This window comes from Rattus rattus, chromosome 12, assembly GCF_011064425.1.
Source record: "Rattus rattus isolate New Zealand chromosome 12, Rrattus_CSIRO_v1, whole genome shotgun sequence".
Lineage (NCBI taxonomy): Eukaryota > Metazoa > Chordata > Mammalia > Rodentia > Muridae > Rattus > Rattus rattus.
In genome coordinates, this window is record NC_046165.1 from 25,255,533 (window position 1) to 25,275,301 (window position 19,769).

Sequence of the window (19,769 nt, forward strand, 5' to 3'; positions counted from 1 at the left end):
GTAGATGGGTCAGCACTCTCATTACTCTTTAATTGTAGACGTGAAACCCGGGCCTTGAGCATGGCAGGCAGTCTCAGCCTGATGGTGCTTTCCTCCCTCTTAGGCCATCTATTATCTCCTGAAGTCTAAACTGAAGAAGGCAGAGAGAGAACACGGAAGGGTTCCTTCCTGGGACCACAGCTTCAGCCGGTCGGTTTACTACAGCCTTAGTACTTCTCTAGCTGTACATTTCTGGAGCCTTTTACAAATGTGGTAAACGGAGCTGGCTCGAGTTGCCATTTCTAATTTTTCCAGTCCTGGGGATTGAGTCCAGGGCTTAGTATGCTAATCCCAGGTACCTCACCACTGAGCTACACACCATCCTGTCAAGTCGCCTTTCCAAAATATTTATTTCTTTACTTATTTGAGACGGTGCTATGCTATGTAGTTGTTACTTTGTAGCCCAGGATGGCCTGGAACTCAAGATCGTCTCATTGCCTTGGGCTTCACACTGTTGGGATTTTAAGCACGCATCACTTGGATTTTAGTTTGCCTTTTGAGTGAAACATTAATTATGCTGAGCTCTTTGAAGCATTTAGAGTGAAACTTGCAATCATATCCTTCCAAACTTACTATTTTTCCTCACAGACAAACTTTGGCTAGTGGATCTTGATTACTTACTAAAGCCAACGCATCAAACCCACACACCTGGGGAATGGGGCGCTACCTCACTTATCTGTACAATAGAGGTGGGCTCTGTTCTAGGTGATTCGCTTCTTCATGCCAACACACGAAACTTAGCGAACTAGAAGGGTGCCCTGCTCCCTGCTACTGATCTGTTTATAGACGTCAGCTCTGTGTCAGAGCAAGTCCCTACAGGCCTCTCTTTTCTGGCTGTCATTAGTTCTATTTAGAACCATCTAGCTGGAGTAGATATTTTAAAACAGACTGTGGAGTTTGAGCCATGCCACCTTACCAGACTCCAGGGCTAGGGCCAGAGCTGGAACCCATGGCACTGGAGTCCTTACTTTCTCCTTTCTGCACTGCCACCGACGTCTTCCTTAAAACACACAAGACTGTGCATAAACACAGTCACAGTGACCGGGGCTGTTATGAGACCCATTTGCTTTCAAGACTGTGTTATTTAATTTATGGTAAAGAATGCAACACTGATTTAATGTTAAGCGTATTCAGTTGCAACAGATTTTATTAGTTTTTTTTTTTCCTTTGACAAGGTTTCTGGTAGCCCAGGCTGGCCTCTAATTTTCTTTGTAGGCAAGGATGATTTTGGACTTTTGATCCCCTGAATGCTGGAATTACAGGCTTGTACCACCTCCTTATGTGGTTATGTGTTTATGGACAGCACCCAGGGCTTTGTGTAGTCTGGCAAGCTTTCCACCAAGAGAGCTACATCCTCAGCCTCATGGTACAGCTGAGCTTCTGCACTACTTAATGGGAAAGGGGAAAATGATGTTCTCCTAGTCTATCAAAACCACGTCATTTCTCTTTTGCTTTTGCTGGTGTACACAGAAGCAGGTTCAAGAAACAGATTTTCCTTGATGTTGATCAGAAGATTAGAAGGGAGATTAATGTCTCTGTTTCATCTAGGCTATGATTACCACAATTTGGGAAGCTAAGATCACAGTGCCACTTTCATCTGAGAGCATAAACAATATTAACCTGGTCTCTGAAATCCAGAAAGAGTACTTTAAAAGCAGCCAAATTTGGTAAAATTCTATTAGGATCACATTGTTACTGTGCACACCAGAATAATGTTTACAGGATATCTCTCAGCTCTTTCATTTTTGGCTTATATGCTGAGTCTTAACATATTAATATAAACATACTAACATTTAGCAACACAAATGTTTATATTACTTACATATGTACATATAATATACTATATAATGTTTATTTCAAATAGGGGCTCACTACATAACCTTGCTTGGCCTAGACTTGTTATGTAGAACAGGCTGACCTTGAGCTCACAGATAGCCCTCTGACTCTGCATTAGAAAATTCTATTTATTTATTGTTTGTTTAGTGTGTGCGTATATGTAAGTGTACACTAGAGGACATGCTTGTGCCATCGTTTGTGTGTGGCGGTCAGAGGACGGGCATTCTGTCAGCTGTGAATATTTGCTTTGTGCTATAATGTTTCTTCTAGTTCCTTATAGTTTCTAATTTTGATTTCTAATTTATGAATGAAGTACAGTTTACATGGTTTCTTTTGGATGTTAGGGCTATTTGCCAGAATGACAAGGTTCATCTGAAAAAGACAGTTGATACACACACATGCACACACATACACATGCACACACGCACACACATTTGTGTGGGCCCGATGATCTTTCTAGCAGGTCTTACTCTAGGGCTATCATGAAGAATGCAGAATTCTTCCCAAAAAGCAAGTGTCCCTTCATTCTGTCTAATTCTAGCTTATTCTTGATGATTAATTTAGAAAGTAATTTTAAAAAAATGTAAAAAAAATTCTGTCTTTCTGGGACATAAAATGATTACGAAAATGAGCGAGGCATTCACTACATTAACAAATGAAGAACTATTTGATTACGCAAATGAAACTAAGGCTACATCAAAGATAAAAAAGAACAAAAATCCTATCCTGTGAGCCGTGTATGGCAGCAGTCCGGAATACATGGGATGCTGAGGAAGGAGGACTGAGGATCCCAGGCCAGCCTGAGCCCCCTTTGGAGACTCTCCCCGCCCCCCGAGCACCCTGTAGCATAGTGTTCTAGCATGGCGGAGTGAGAGCAGAAGAGCTGCTTATGCCATTACTGATGATGGCAACTGCTGTTCCCAGTCTCTGAGAGAGCGCTCTCTTGACTGCGAAGGCTCACATCTCGGGCACTCACTGTTAGCATTCGGAGTGGTGGCACAGTGGTGAGCACAGCTCAGCTGCCGAGCAGCTGCTTAAGGGTACTGCAGAGCCGATGCCAATACATTGCTCAAAGTTGTAAACTCTGCAAAGATGTTGGCAGGGGGACACATAGATAGCATTTCTCGATGAAAATAGCTCTGACAGATAGAATGCAAACTATGTGCTCCCCTGGAGTACAAGGATGTGTTTCTTTCTCTATATGAGCAACAACATGTCAGGACCAACAGGACAGACAATTCTGTACATCTTCGCTTTAGGTTATACGAGGTAGAAATCAACCTGGCTGTAAGTCAAGAACATCCTTTGCATACATCTAAGGGTAGATTTTAAACTATATTGTACAGTTTTATTTACTTGGTCTTCTTAGGCAGGGTCTTTCTCAAACTCACAGTGTAGCCCAGGCTAACTTAAAACTTGTGGCAATTGTTCTGTCTCAGCTTCAGTTTCCCTAGTGTTGAGATTCTGTCTGGTTGTGAACCATCATGCTTTCTTTGAAAAGGAAAGCATTTTGCTTTAGAAAATTTCAAAGACAGGAAGGTGTACCAGCTGGCCATAGTGGTGCATGCTTTTAATATTATTAGCACTTGAGAGGCAGAAGCAGGTGGATCTTTCACTGTGAGTTCAAGGCTAGCCTGGTCTACATAGTGAGTTCTAGGACAGCCAGAGCTATATAGTGAGACCCTGTTTCAAAATCAAACCCCAAAACCAAACCAAACCAAACCAAACCACCAAACACCACCTAATGAAATGACTAACAGTCAAGGAAGCAATAAAAAGGAAATAAAAGAAATTGGGCCAGAAAAATGGCCCAGTGGGTAATGCCACTTGCTGCTAAGCCTAAGGACTGAGATTTGATTCAAAAGATCCACATGGAAGGAGAAAACCAACCCCCACAACTTGTCCTCTGACCTCCACACAGTCACTGTGTATCCACCTACTTCCCCACACACAATGCAGACCTTAAAAAAAGATTAAGAAGGGGTTGGAGAGATGGCTCAAAGATTACGATTTCCAGCTGTTCTTTTAGAGGACCCAGACTTAACTCCCAGACCCACATGGTGGCTCACAATGCTCTATAACTCCAGTCCCAGGGGCTCTGACTCCTTCTTCTGACCTCCATGGACACTAGACATGCAAGTTGTGCCTAGACATACATGCAGCCAAAGCACTCATACACAAAGATATTTTAAAAGGAAGTGAAGATTGTATGTAGCAAGCTAGCTAGTTGGTTTGTTGGTTAACTTGACACAAGCTAGAATCACTATGAAGACTATTGAAGAATTAGGAAAATGCCTGTATAGACTGACTGTTTTTTTTTTCCCCTCCATCTTTATTAAATTGGGTATTTCTTATTTACATTTCAATTGTTATTCCCTTTCCCGGTTTCCAGGTCAACATCCCCCTAGCCCTTCCCTCTCCCCTCCTACATGGGTGTTGGCCTCCCCATCCTCCCCCCCATTACCGCCCTCCCCACAACAATCACGTTCACTGGGAGTTCAGTCTTGGCAGGACCCAGGGCTTCCCCTTCCACTGGTTATTCATTGCTACCTATGAGGTCAGAGTCCAGGGTCAGTCCATGTATAGTCTTTGGGTAGTGGCTTAGTCCCTGGAAGCTCTGGCTGGTTGGCATTGTTGTTCATATGGGGTCTCGAGCCCCTCAAGCTCTTTCAGTCCTTTCTCTGATTCCTTCAACGTGAGTCCCGTTCTCAGTTCAGTGGTTTGCTGCTGGCATTTGCCTATGTATTTGCTGTATTCTGGCTGTGTCTCTCAGGAAAGATCTACATCTGGTTCCTGTCGGCCTGCACTTCTTTGCTTCATCCATCTTATCTAGTTTGGTGGCTGTATATGTATGGGCCACATGTGGGGCAGGCTCTGAATGGGTGTTCCTTCAGTCTCTGTTCTAAACTTTGCCTCCCTATCCCCTCCCAAGGGTATTCTTGCTCCCCTTTTAAAGAAGGAGTGAAGCATTCACATTTTGGTCATCCTTCTTGAGTTTTATGTGTTCTGTGCATTTAGGGTAATTCGAGCATTTGGGCTAATATCCACTTATCAATGAGTGCATACCATGTGTGTTTTTCTGTGATTGGGTTACCTCACTCAGGATGATATTTTCCAGTTCCAACCATTTGCCTATGAATTTCATAAAGTCATTGTTTTGGATAGCTGAGTAATATTCCATTGTGTAGATGTACCACATTTTCTGTATCCATTCCTCTGTTGAAGGGCATCTGGGTTCTTTCCAGCTTCTGGCTATTATAAGTAAGGCTGCGATGAACATAGTGGAGCATGCGTCTTTGTTATATGTTGGAGCATCTTTTGGGTATATGCCCAAGAGAGGTATAGCTGGGTCCTCAGGTAGTTCAATGTCCAACTTTCTGGGGAACCACCAGACTGATTTCCAGAATGGTTGTACCAGTCTGCAATCCCACCAACAGTGGAGGAGTGTTCCTCTTTCTCCGCATCCTCGCCAGCATTTGCTGTCACCAGAGTTTTTGATCTTAGCCATAGACTGACTGTTTTTAAAAGTTAGCAATTGAGGTGAGAGGGCCCAGACCGTTATGAGTGGAGCGAAAGTAGGGGCGCGGTGTTCACAGGCTGTATAAAGCAGCAGGGCAACGACGCAGTAAGTAGCCTTCTTCCATTCTTGGCACTTGGTTCCTGCCTCCAGATGCCTGTTCTGACTTCCCTGGATGATGCAGTGCGACCTGAAATCAACCCTTTCTTCCTCGTGCTGCTTTTGGGCATGGAGTTTTACTGCAGCAAAAGTAAAGTATCTAATACATATAGCACGCTGAGTTCTTTATTCACCACTTAACTTCTACACTGCTTATCATTTTATCAGTTATTTACCGACTGATTTATTCACTTACTGTGGGGGACCATGCATGTGCGCATGTGTGTCTATGTGTGAGTGTACGTGTGAGATCTTGGGGTTGGTCCTTGTCTTACACCTCAGGATAGGTGCCAGGCTTGGGGCCTGTAAGTCTCTGGGGGAGTTCCCAGTCTCTGCCTCTGCCTTGCAGCAGGAGCACTAGGATGACAGAACTTCCACAGGTTCAGGGGCTTCAAGAAGGTCCTTATGCTAAAGCAACACATGCTGTACCCACTGAGCCATCTCCCCAGCTGCAACCTCTTTTTCTTCAAGATGGGACTTCATGTTGTAGCCATAAAGGCTTGCTACTCACTGTACGGTTCATGCTGGCATGGAACTTGTGGCAATTCTCCTGCTTCACACATTTGAACGTGAAGCTCTCAGGGCCAGATTTCAATACTATGTTTTCAAAGCTTTAGTGAATGAGATTTCATATGCTACATCATTTTTTTTTTATTTAAAAATGTTCAGAAATTTTAGGACATAGAAATCCCTTAGGTTTCAATGGTGGACTTAGGGTTTCCCAACCTAACAAAGGTGTGCAAGTGTAAGACTTAGGTCTATTATGTTCAATTCTGAATCTGACAAGTGATAAACATAACCTCCTCTTCCTTCTCACCATCATCTCTCCCTCTTTCCCCAACTCCCTGCAGGCAAGGCTAGCCTGGAATTAGCTATGTGGCCAGACTGGCCTAGACCTTACAGTCCTCTTACCCCTGCTGCTCCTGAGTGTTGGGACTTAGGCAGCAGCACCATGCCTGGTGACAGGCCTCAAGCCTTCAGTTACAGTGGGCACTGGTTGTGAGTTGCAATTCTCACCCAGCTGTGCAGATAGATGGGCTATGTGATTTACAGTCCTCAGCCCAATGTGCTGTCAGTGCTTATGGAGAGAACTTACAGTCAGTCTGCTCTGCACTTTCAGTACAGTACTAAATGAACACCTGAGTGGCCCGTGAGATGGCTCAGTGGGTAAAGGTGCTGCTTGCCATGGAGCCTGGAGCTTAACAACCCGAGTTCAAACCTGGGACCCATATGGTGGAAGGAGAGAACTGCCGCCCACAAACTGTCCACTGACTTACACACACACACACACACACACACACACACACACACACACACACACGTGCACTTTCATACAGAATAGGCTTTATATTTGATAATTTTGTACAAGTGTTCTTAGAACATTCAAGGTTAGCCACCTTGAGTGTTTGGTAAATTGTTTATACATATATACATATATATATAAAGATTTATTTATTATATATAAGTACACTGTAGCTGTCTTCAAACACATCAGAAGAGGGCATCTGATCCCATTACAGATGGTTGTGAGCCACTATGTGTCTGCTGGGATTTGAACTCAGGATCTCTAGAAGAGCAGTCAATGCCATCTCTCCACCCCTTAAATATATTTTTATTTAGCATATTTTAGAAGTATGGTGCATGTACTGAACCATAACCCCACTGTAAGTCTAGGAGTATCTATATTTAGAGGGACCAGCAAGATGGTTAGTTTTAACTCTTGTATTAAGAGAAATTAATTTGTTTTTTTTGAAAAGAAAGAAATCTGATTGCTGCCTGGGCGTGGGGACACACTCCTTAATCCCAGTACTTTGGAAGTGGAGATAGGAGAATGCAGGTTCAAGGTTATTCCTGGTTTCAGAGCTCAGTGTCACCTGCCTTGATGTGCAAGGCTCTGGGGTCATCCACCCTGCCATGTAAATTTAATTGTAAATTACTTCTTCAATGCTAATCCCAGCACTGGAAAGGAAGGTGGGGGCGGCAGCAGGTGAGCTCTGGGTTTCCGGCCAGTCTGGAATATAGAGTGAGTGTCAGGACAGCTCAGGCTGTATAACAGAGATCCCCTAGCTCTAAAAGTTACTTTCCATATTCTAAGACTCCAGTTAGAAAAGGCAGCATAGGTAAAAAGCTTTGATATGGCAAAGTGTCAGAAAATAGTATGAGCACACGCTTCAGGATTCTCCAGCCGGTGAATGAGGTGGTTAACCTCATCTGCAGGGCAAGCTCACCTTACCACTGTCTGTGCCCACAGTGGACAGAGTGCAGGTCGAGGACATGAGGTGACAGGGACGGGTAGTCACCGAGTATTCCCAATGTGCCAGGCTTTATGCTGTCTATCAAATAAAACCTAATTTTGGATATTTATGAGAAGCAGCTATCTCAGTTTTTAAAATGATTAGTAGGCTGGAGAAGTTTGATCAAAGTCATCTTGTTATTAAGAAAACAGTATGTAAACGTTGGTTTTCATGGGTTCAAAGTGTAGATTATCTATACAATCAAGGGCTTCTGTTAAAGCCTTTGAGACATACTGCCAGGTCTGAAAGGTAGCTCACGCTATTTAACTGGACCCACACACAGTTAAGGCATTCCCTCTGCACACACTGTTTACATGCATTCCACAAATCATACAATTACTATGAGCCAACAGAAAATAAAACCAGACATCTCCTTTGACCATATGGCCACTCGCTCGGCTTGACAAACCATCAGTTTAGCTTTTCTCCACCGAACTACAAACCAAACCAAAATCAACACCGTGCCCCACCCCCACCCCACTTCTGCCAACAACAACAAAAAAAAGCAAAACAAAGTCAAACACGGAAGGCGTCTCCAGCCTTGCATGAGCCACTTCTCTGAGCTGCTTGTCCTTCTTTATGTCCTATCTTTTCTAAACACCCAGTCCATCCACCTCTCTAAGGAGAGAGCGAAGGTTGGTCATCTTCATGTTTTCCTCAGATATCTTGTAATACGGGTCAGCCTCTGGCTGATCAAGTTCTAGCTCCTTAGCCCAATGTCTTGCGACGACACAATCGTGTAGTGCTAATGCTGGACGTGACTGCGAGCTCAGTGAGGAGCCTAGGGACAGCGACGGGAGGTGACTGGAGCACTTCCATCAGTGGTGGTGGAGAGCAGGTTAGAAAGAACAAACTGAGAGGTGAACACGCTGAGGCAGTGTGCTCACAGTGAGGTCGAAGACAGTAAAGCACGGGCACGGTGAGTATGGACACACTGAGAACATATTCAAGGAAGACACATGGAAGGGTGTCCACAGCACCAAAGCGTAACTGTGTAAGTACATGTACCCTGAACTATGGGTACACAAAAATATGAACACGCTGCAGAAATACGGACATACTGCAGAAGCATGGACATGCTGCAGAAGCATGGGCACCCTGGAGAAACTGCTGATGAAATCTGCTGTCAGGGCTGACTTTGCGTGGCCTGTCCTTTTACATTCATTTAGTTGCTATTTCTGGTCTTTATTGGTTTGACATGATCTAATAGTTCTTTGATGTTTTTTCCCCTTTGTAATTCATATTCAGCATCAGTTTTAGCTTTTAAATCCGATCCTCCATTGTGAACACTCCATTTTGGAATGTAGCTTACTTCAGGGTATGTTCTCTCTCTGACTTATATTCAAAACATTCCATTCTTCTGCCAGTTTCAGCTTCTTGATATGTGAATAATAGCTTACCTATTAAGCTCACCTATTAAATTTATACCAAAAACATTACCAATATTGGTAATTATGACTCTAACCCAATATTACTGCTAGTATTTCCTCTTGGTTATTGCATATTTCACGAGAGTTGAAGCTTTTTAGGTGTGGTATGTATGTGTGTGTAAGAGAGATTGTGTGTCTATGTGTGTCTTTTGTTATAAGCTACTATCATTCAAAGGGAGTCATAAAAACAAAGGGTTAAAAATGATAGCAAGAGGTCATTTACTTATTTCTTACTAACAAAGATCAGGGCTGGCAAAACAATCAGCGTGTAGAACTGTTTGCTGTGCGAGCTTGACAAGCCTGAGTTAGTCTGCGTCCCCACTGTGGAAGAGCCTGGTGCGACAGTGCACACCTGCGAACCCAGCCTGTGGCAAGATGGGAGGCATAGTCAGGTCAGCTGACAGACAGCACAGCAGAAACAAGAGACTGCATCGAGGTGGAAGGGAAAATCAGCTCCCGCAAATTATCCTCACGCATGTCCCCCAACCTCCACATAAACCTTAAAAAAAGAAAATCCAGATAAGTGTACCTATTCTTTTAAAATGTATTCAATAAACTCTTAAAACAATACATATTTCATTCTTTAAAACAAAGGACACTCTGAAGTTGACAAGTCTGTACAGCACATAACAGATATGACAGTGCAGTAGAAAAAGCCAAAAGGGTATTTATACACAGATAAAATATTTTTAGGATGAGATATTTTATTGCTTCATACAAGACAGAGACTTACGTGCAGGAAGGAAGAAAGGTATAAAGAATCTAACGAGGGTGTTGAAAAGAACACGGCAAAGGCAGAGCAGAGCAGCTCGGACCTGCTTCTGCTATGTTCTCTAACGTGGACAGATGGTCCAAAGAAACTCCAGTGTCCGTCTGGGCATGCCTGTGTCCAGCACTTCTGAGGCTGAGACGGGAGGACACTAGGTTTGATGCCTGCCTGGAATGACGTCCTTTTACAGATTCAAGTCATGCAACTCAAAGTCAAGGAGCGTTAACCTTCCACAGAATGGAAAACAGCGTAAGCACTGCTCTGTGACCTGGGAATAAGCCCGTCACACAGCCTCACTCGGTGGCCTATGCAGCGAGTGAGGGCAAAGGGGCTGTGCAGTAAGACAGAGATAGTAACCGTATCCAGCCAGCCTGGCTGCCCAGCAACCCTGGGGATTGACCTGGCTCCAAGTCCCCACTCACTTGGCTTTCTATTAAGGTGCTAGGGACTGAACTCAGGTCCTCATCCTTGAGAGGAAGCACTTTACTGATGAAACTCTTCCTATCCTCTAAATATCAAATATTATTTAGAAAAGATGGCTACTTTGGGGATGTAATCTTTTTCACCCAGATGATGATGATGATGATGATGATGATGATGGTGATGGTGATGGTGATGATGATGATGGTGATTCTGTGGTGGTGCTAGGGGTTGAACGTAGGCTTCATGCATACTAGACAGGTACTTTGCACTATGGTGCAAGCTTTCACTAAGTTGTTCAGGTTGCAATCCACGCAGTCTTTAACTTGCGATCCTCTTGGCAATAGTCTTAAGTCGACAGGGTTACAGGCCCATGTCACCAGCCATAAACAAAAAGATTCATCTTTTGAGTTTTAGATGGAATAGGCAAAAGGTGTGGAGGGTACTTAGTGCCTGACTCTGGCTATCTCCTTATTCCAGGTATACTTGGTTGGAAGCCTCTGTGACTGTTCCCTAATAGGGAGCTTATCGTAATATCCTTGATTTGAAAACATTTAAAAGAGTTTAAAAGAAGAATTTAAAACAGCTCAAGATATATTTATCTCTTGAATATCCTGTCATGAATTCACAGACCTTTACATGGGAAAAAGACTCTAACTCTGTGTGGGCCTGGGTGTGTATCTTAGAGGCAGTGCAGGAGCACTGCTTAGTCCCCGAGCCAGACCTGCAAGGACATCCCCCCCCCCCAAAAAAAAGAAAACAAAACCCTCAACAAAACAAAACCAACCAAAGCAACCTTATAGGCCACTATTAGTACCGTATGTGTGAGTTTTATAGCTTTTCACTATAATGATTCTTTCCTTTTCTTTATAACTCACTTACATTTGTTTAATTTTAATGTTTTGCATGTTTTACCACTGACTTAATATTTAACTTGTGACAAGCACAGTCACTGTTGATTAGAAATGCACAAACCTGAGAAGTAATTACGGTCTCATTTACCGAGCGAGATATTAGGGCCTTTTTTCCCCCAGTCATATTGAAGGTAAAAAGTAACTGAATAGGTGTATAAGAGGAAACAATGTAACAAGGTATTATTAAGAAACTTTCCACAGTGAAGTATGAACCAAAAAAGGGTGACACACAAACAGAAATATGCAATTTGTGGGGCCTTTTATGAAGTGGAGTGCCCAAGGGGCACACGGGATGTGAAATGCCCCTGACATCTTCCGAGAAATCACAAAGAACATATGAGTTAGACTCCGGGAACATAAACATACTGTCAAAGAATGATAATTATACTGTGACTTCACTTTTAAGAAAGCTGCCTAACTGCAGGGTTTGTTTCCTTCTGCTAGGTGACATGCACTGTCACCAGAAGCGGGTTATCTAGGGCAATGGAAGCTAGCTCAACTCTCACCTGAGTGTGGCTTTGTATACCTTAGGAGATTAGTAAGGCGTGTTTGATCAATTTGGGTTATGTACTAGTTGACATGACCATGGGAGCCCAGAAACTTTACTGACAAACACTCAGGAGGGACTGCTTACTGCTAGGTCTTAGGAGTTCTCCAAATGCTTGGACTCCCCAGACACTTGAGCAGAGGCTGCTGTGGCTACAGTTGTCATGTCTTGGGTTAGCCCTGTGCTAGACAAACCTTCCAGACGTGACTTTCTATTGGCTACTTTCAGACAGTTCTCTGAAATTGTTCTGGGATGTGTCAGTTTCTGTACTTTTCCAGTTAAAATGCTATCAGTGATCAGAAAGAAACAATTTTGGAGGAGAAGGAGGAAATGAGAATCATATTAAATACTGGTTTCTAAAGCTATTTGATAGCTGTTAGTATGATTACTACTAAAAGATTTTAAGAATGCCTAAGAAATTCTAAGATAAACTCTTAAAAACAAATGCTGATGTTTGTAACTCTAGTTCTTGGGATACTTGGACAGGAGGATTGTTCCAAATTTGAGACCAGCCATGGAATAAAAGTCTTAAAACTACCGAAAATAAAGCAATCAACAGAACCAGACAGAACCAGAACTGTGGAGAACTGCTCTGGCAGCTTACGAATGCCAGTCGCCCTGCTTCCTTCTAAGGGGTTAGTTATCTTTGGGAGCAGCAGCGTTCAGTCAGGACACTGCAAATGTGGAAAGCAGAGGTGCAGGCCATGGTGGAAAGGAGAGGAACTGATAAAGGGATAAAGGATGGTGTAACGCTTTGGCTCTGGCCTCCTTTGGTTGGAGGATGCCAAGTTAGACTAAGCGGTGGTCTTTGCCGTGAGTGTGACTGTGTGTGTGTGTGTGTGAGTGTGAGTGTGTGTGTGTGTGTGTGTGTGTGTGTGTGTGTGTGTGTCCTGAAAAGGTTAAGAGGTATTGTTGCTTGCCATTTGTCTTTGTATTGCTTTGGCAGTTTTCCCTGAGTCCTCTTCATTGTGGAGATGTTAATGGGCTCATGAGTCCTCCACAGTTTATTCTCCACGCTCTGGTCAGCCGAGGTGGGATGCTGTCATCGGCTGCTGTACTAAGATATCCTCTAATGTACATTCGCTGGCGCTGCTTCCACTCCAGCTGCCTTATAGAACTGAGAATCTTTCCTTTGGGTTGCTTTTTGTTTGTTTAAGATAGAGTCTCAATATGTAGAACTCACTATGCACAGCAGGCTGGACCAAACTCAGAGCCATCTGCCTGCCTCTGCCTCCTGAGGCTAGGAAAAAAAAAAAAAAAGGAATGGACCACCATCTTCTGTTCTGTTCTGTTCTCTTCTTCTCTTCTCTTCCTCTCCTCTCCTCTCTTCCTTCCCCCTCCCTCCCCCTTCCCTCTCCTCCCCTCCCCTCTTCTCTCTTTGTCCCTCTCTCTCTCAGACAGGATTGGCCTATGTACTTTAGGCTGGCCTCAAACTCAGTATGTAGCCCATGCTGGTGCTGAACCCTTCCATCCTCCTGCCTCAGACCCACAAGAGCTAGGACTATAGGTCTGTGCCACATGGCCGGCTAATCTACTGTACCTCACAACTACTGACTGAATGGCCACTCAGGACGTCACAGTGCATCATCTCAGGACGGATATGATGGAAATGACATCACGGTAGACAGAAGCCTTCGAGAGTCTGGTTACTCTCTTGGTAGGATGTGCTGGTGCTGAAAGGACCCTCTGCTCTTAGTGGCATTACCTGTGCTTCCTCAGCTTGCCTTCCTCCTGTCCATCCATCCTCTGTGACGTCAGAGGCCTTTCCTCTGGTGTGAGCGTTCTCCCATGTTAGTGTTTCTGGGGTTCCTAACACGCACCTCTTTTGTTCTCATTCTCTTTACTCTCATGAGTTAATGTTTCCATATAAAAAAAATTATGAGTGATTCACATCTTTATTTCTAAATGAGTTCTGTCTTGGGCTTAAAAACTCATGTTTTAACCTTGAAGTGGATATATTTACGTAGACATTTACTTTTCTTTCCCAAGTTTACTCTTCCTTCTACCGCCACAGACCACAGATGAAGCCAAAAGCTGGCCATCACTTTCATTTCTCCCTCTGCATCAGTCCCAAAGTTCAATTACTAAGTACTGTGATATGCTTTTAAATCCATCTACTTTTGACTCATGCCATCACCGGGTATCTTACTCCAAAGGCTGTGGGGAAAAGGCATATATATTATATATATATATACATACTAGCGCTTTAAGCTTGGGATAGTATCAAAATACACATTTGATCAATTAAAGACATGACATTCTTCCAACTCTCAAGAGTTTATGATCTATGATCTGCCCTCCTTTTAAAAAAAATATATATATGTGTGTGTGTGTGTTTTAATATGTTGACATACATACTCATGTATATATGAAGGGAAAGGGAAAGAGAAAAGAATCATTAAAGAATTAAAGGCTTGAGGGTTGTACTGTCTGGTTTTGTGGTCAACTTGACACAAGCTGGACTTATCGCAGAGAAAGGAGCCTCCCTTGAGAAAAGGCATTTTCTCAACTAGTGATCAAGGTGGGAGGGTCCAGTCCATTGTGCATGGTACCATCATCCCTGGGCAGGTAGTCCTGGGTTCTATAAGAAAGCAAGCTGAACAAGCCAGGGGAAGCAAGTCAGTAAGTAACATCCCTCCATGGCCTCTGTATCAGTTCCTGCTCCCTGATCTGCTTGAGTTCCAGTCCTGACTTCCTTTGGTGGTGAACAGCAATGTGGAAGTGTGAGCTGAATAAACCCTTTCCTCCCCAGCTTGCTTCTTGGTCATGATGTCTGTGCAGGAGTAGAAACCCTGACTGAGACAGGGGCATAGCTTACCTTAGTGATAGCGCTCTTCCCCAAGAAGTGAGGCCTAAGCTTAACTCCCAGCACCACCACAAACAGATAGACAGACAGACAAATGAACACTCCGATAATAAAGAGAAGCAGAAAGAGAATTTTCAGACGCGATCATATTTCTCCTTCTCTTAAGGCAATATGAATGGAAGGAAGTGGTGGACATTAAGATTCTTGGGGACTCTCAGGGGACAAGCTGGGGAACAGCTGGTCCAAGAGGTCACAGTTCCTTCCCTCAGTGCTTCTAACCCCTAGTTTCTCAGTCCTGCTATTGCTAAGGAGAGCAGCACAGGGCCTGTTTTCTTTTACCTGTTCTTTCTAAACCTAACTGCTAAAGTTTCTATTTTATCTGTGGCATCAGGTGCCAATCCTAGGGCAAGTGAAGACAGAGTGAAACCTGCTGGGAAGGACATAGAAAAGGTCGCTGTAAAGCATCAAAAGTAAAAGGCGGGGAAAAAGATGGCGATACCTGGGTGAGATGCTCAGCTGTGAGTTTTCCTGGCAATTAGGAAAGAAATTAAGTACATTGTTTTCATTTTCTAAAGAAAGAAAGAAAGAAGGAAGGATATAACTTCATTTACAGGGGCAAACTTTCCTGGAAGTAATGTAAATAACAATTCATATGTTTTTGTTTTGTTTTGTTTTTGTTTTGTCTAAATGGGACTAAGCGTAAAAAGGAAAATCATGTAGATATTTACGATGGATCAGAAACCTTTGGTTATGATCTCTTACGCATTCAGATTTAAAACCGCACACTGAATAACTTAGGCCTCCATAGTGAAGAAATAATTACTCAAGGGCAGAATTCCAGGAGCTAAGGGATGCTGTACTGATGGAGAAGCCTAGAGTGCCTGAAGCTCTGCCGTCTGTCACCGATGGACTCACCGACCCCGAGGTTGTCCTAAACCGGATGGAGTCCGGAGGCCTAGGATGGAGCTCGGCTGGAAGTGTGCCTAGCGCACATGAAGTCCCATGACTGCTCCCAGCAGCCTAACTAGTCATGGCAGCACATACCCGAAATCTTAGCACTTGGTAGGTGGAGGCAGGAGGATCATAAATTCAACATTTGGTTACAAAGAGAGTTTGAGGCTAACCTGGCGAACATGAGCCTATATCAAAAAAGCAAGAAAAGAAAAACAATCAGCTTGGGACTACCTTCTTGTGCCTTGCTTTGTGTTTGTTTTTGAGAATTTCACACTTTAGGCCCGTTTGCCTCAAACTCTCTATCTTCCTCCTGAGCTACAGCACAGGGCATGGTCGCCATGGTAATTTATGTGTGCGTGTGTGCCTGCTAGACTGTATATGCACCATGACATGCAGTTGCCCACAGTGGCCATAAGGTGTCAGAACGCCTAGGCTGGAGTTTATGCAGCTGTGAGCTGCCGCACAGGCACGCCAGGGGCGGAGCCCACATAGTGGACAGACTTTCTTTACATCTACTAATCTCATAAGTCAGTGATTTCTTTTTGTTGTAGAAAAATAAAATTGATAGAAACATTGTTGAAAAGAAGCAATGATTAGGATAGTTCACTGGAAAAATGCTTTAGGCCAAATCATCTCGTGTAGCAATATGCTGGCAACAATACAGAGAAACTGGAACTCTTAGTATTGCAGTATGAAGTGCAAGAGCACACTCACCCTAGAAACTCACGCCTGGCAGTTTCTTACCAACACATGCTCACCCTGCATTTGTGCTCTAACATGTATCCAAGGGAAACAGAGGCCCATGGTTTGCACGAATATCTGCATACAACCTTTTAGAGTGGTTTTTATCTGTATATTTGATAATATATTTTAAAATGAAACATAAATATGTAATCATAATCTAGATACAAAATTATAACTAGTATATTTCATTGCCATATTAATACAAGAGTAAATCAAACATTTAAATGTACATAACATGACCAAATAGCTGTCACCGGTGAATGGATTAGGACACTGTGCTGCAGCCGGATGCTATGGCACAGATCTCAGTTAATTAAAAACGCCAGGTGTAACATGCTACATGTTGTTAATGAAATTTATGTAACTTTCTATCAAAGGTGAAACTACAGGTAAAGAAAACAGGTAGACATTAAGGCACAAGACAGGGGAAAATGAAGGAAGTCACCCCACGACTTCCTTCATGAGGGGCAAGAAGGAGATTTGGGGAGGTAAGGTTATTTTACACATTGACACTGGTAGTAGTTAACAACTGCACTTATTTGCTAAAAGAAACAGGAATTAATGCCGCCAAAGTTAAGTTATACTTTCTCTCTCTCTCCCTCTCTCTGTGTGTGTTGAGGTACGGTGGTCTCATGTATCTCAGGCTAACTTCAAACTTCCTATGTGGCTAGGGATGACCTTGAACTTCTGAGCATGGAGCCCCTCTTGTCTGAATGCTGGATTCCTAGGAAAGTATCACCGTGCTCAGCTCTATCTGGTGCTAGGGAAGAAACCTAGGCCCTGTGCATACAGACAAGCAACGGTCCTATATACCTGCCCTGTTTCTATTTTCTAATAAATCTCATGTAAACCATAAAAATAACTGGCCAGTATAAACTGGACTGAATGGATGCAAAGAGTCAGGAAGGGTGGAAGGAAGGGAGAGGTCGGAGGAAGGGAGAAAGAGAGTCCAAGGTTAGGTGAGTAGGAAGTGGGGTAGAATCAGAGAGAAGGGTGTGAATATGATCAAAATACACCGCAGGGAATACGGTCTAATAATGTTTATAAATTAGAACCTTAGTTCCTCAAAGAACTAAAGACATTGGGTGAGCAACATTTAGGAAGTGGGAGGGTCAGAAGTTCAGTTATCCTTGGCTAGAGAGCTGGAGTCCAGTCTCAGACTCATCAGACCACCCCTGCAACAACAACAACAACAACAACAACAGCAACAGCAACAACAGCAACAACAACAACAGCAACAACAGCAACAACACAAAAAGAAAAAGTCAAAAAAGCAGCACTTGAACTTTAGTTAAAGCTCGGCATGTCTACTGCATACTAAGGCTGGGCATACTCTGATGGTAAGACAGGAACACTGAGGAAACTTATAAAGCAGGTCGTGATTGAAGACTGTGGAAGTCGGTGCCTGAGATATAACAGATGATGCCAGTCAACGAGAAACACATTCCAGAAACAGATCAGCTCCAACAATGAAGTGCATTACAAATCCAATGCTCTAAAAATGAAGAGATCACCGAGAGCTTCAAACACAAGTCACTGATGACTACAGGACACCAGGCTCCAATTATCTTAACCCAAACATACATTTGAAAAATGCTCAAAAGTGGACAATCACAAGGTGGGACAAGTACCTCACGGTGATTTAGAAGCTGCTCCAAATCCAGTGCCATCTGGTTCTTCGTCTGCAGCAGGGCTGACTTTTCTTTATTTAAGTTGCTGTTAAAAACCCAAGTTTTAAAAATGATCATGTTGTGTGAGTTTAGTTAAGAGAAAAATAAAAAGAACAAACATAAATTTGATGGTTTGAGCTGAAGATAAATCGGGCTTGTGGTCAGTAAATACAGCAGAACAGACACTGTAATACTTAGTTGATGAGTGGCTTAGTTATTGTGCTAGAGGAATCTTTGACAGTTTGACTCTCATGCCTGCTGTGGGGACATAACCACTCTTTCATCGACTGCTTACTTCTGAAATGTTGGGAGGAAGTGAGAACAAGTATATATAAATAAATAGACAAACACTGAGGCAAAATATTAGAAGTCAAATTGAAACATTCCTACAACAGTAGTATTTTATAATTCATCATAGTAAATTGTGACATACATAATTTAAACAAATAAGTTTACTATAAACTCTGCAAAAATAATTTTGTCTCCAAATTCTTAAGTTTCCTCTTCAATTTCTGTCTCCATTGTGATTTTTCTCACTGATAAGTCCTGATTTATGACACTGCCCATTATAAAGTCATATTAATATTCTAAGAAATGACTGAGCACTGCTTCATAAAAAATCTGCAATTTTACTATTTGATATACAGAAATTAGTGGGAAGAATCAAATGGAAATCTGTATAATATCAGTAGTAAAAACAATCTATGTGACCAGTTCCATAAGCATTGAGAAAAGCAATAATAATTCAAAGTAGCATACAGTTCCTCAAATGTTGAGACAAAACTCTGCAAGGGTGAAGTTAATAAGGTGCATTTTGTTGTAAGACATCTTTAGGTTATATTTAATGAAAAGTTATCAATTATCAAACTAGTAGAAGTGTCTTTTTGGACTTAAAGATAATGAGCATCCTGGAAAAACTGGTAAAAATCAAAGGATTTAAAAACCCAAAGCAAAACCAAAACAAATCCCGTCCACCTCCTCCGGAGTAAGTCATCCTCCCCTGAGCCGTCTTTCTGCGTACTCAGGAGGGGAGGCTGGAGGCAGTTCTGACTGGCTTCCTACTGTGCCATTCACTCAGCCCAGCCTGCAAATCCAGTGCTCCACTGAAACTCGTTTGCACTTCTGTAGAAGTGTAAACTGCTCCTGGATGTCAAAGGGATATGCGAATTACCCAGTGAATGATTACAGAAAGCGCTGAACACATAAAACTCTACATAAATGCTGTACACTATTACTAACTTAGATGAAAAACAGGCATCAGAGGAAAACAGTAATTAAATGCCAATAAAGGCAGGCAGCAGCTCAGCAGAAAAACAAACTGACATGCAGAGGTAGGCGCCAGGGATCCTACTAAGCCTAGCAGTTGAAAAGAGTGAAATGGTGTTCCACCGGCTCTAAGGCACGGCAAGCATCTGATATTTCTGAAATGCTCAAATTCGAAGCTATTTATTTCTATTTTATCTGAAGATAGGCATGCTCAAAATGAATGTAAAGTCTGGTAAACAGAACTAGGTCTTTTCAAGGAGTGTTTATGTTCTTATACATATATACAATGCTTAAACACTTGCCATATGCAGCCCCCCCCCATACTAATAAGCCCATTAAATAAAATACAGTACAATGGGAATGGATTGTTGAAGTAATTAAAGGATCCTGACGGGATATTTTCT

General features: G+C 42.8%; 1 protein-coding gene across 6 annotated transcripts in view; it reads right to left on the minus strand.

Moving 5' to 3' along the window:
* The window catches only part of Pibf1 (progesterone immunomodulatory binding factor 1), a 167,746-nt gene that overhangs the window by 9,558 nt on the left and 138,419 nt on the right, over positions 1–19,769 (minus strand). For 4 of the 6 annotated variants that reach the window (XM_032917804.1, XM_032917805.1, XM_032917803.1 and 1 more), the window contains exon 16: positions 18,061–18,145. The exons of the other annotated variants lie outside the window; for them this stretch is intronic. In XM_032917804.1, the coding sequence (XP_032773695.1) occupies positions 18,061–18,145 (85 nt within the window). The remainder of the gene's footprint in view (positions 1–18,060; positions 18,146–19,769) is intronic. 6 annotated transcript variants of the gene reach the window in all.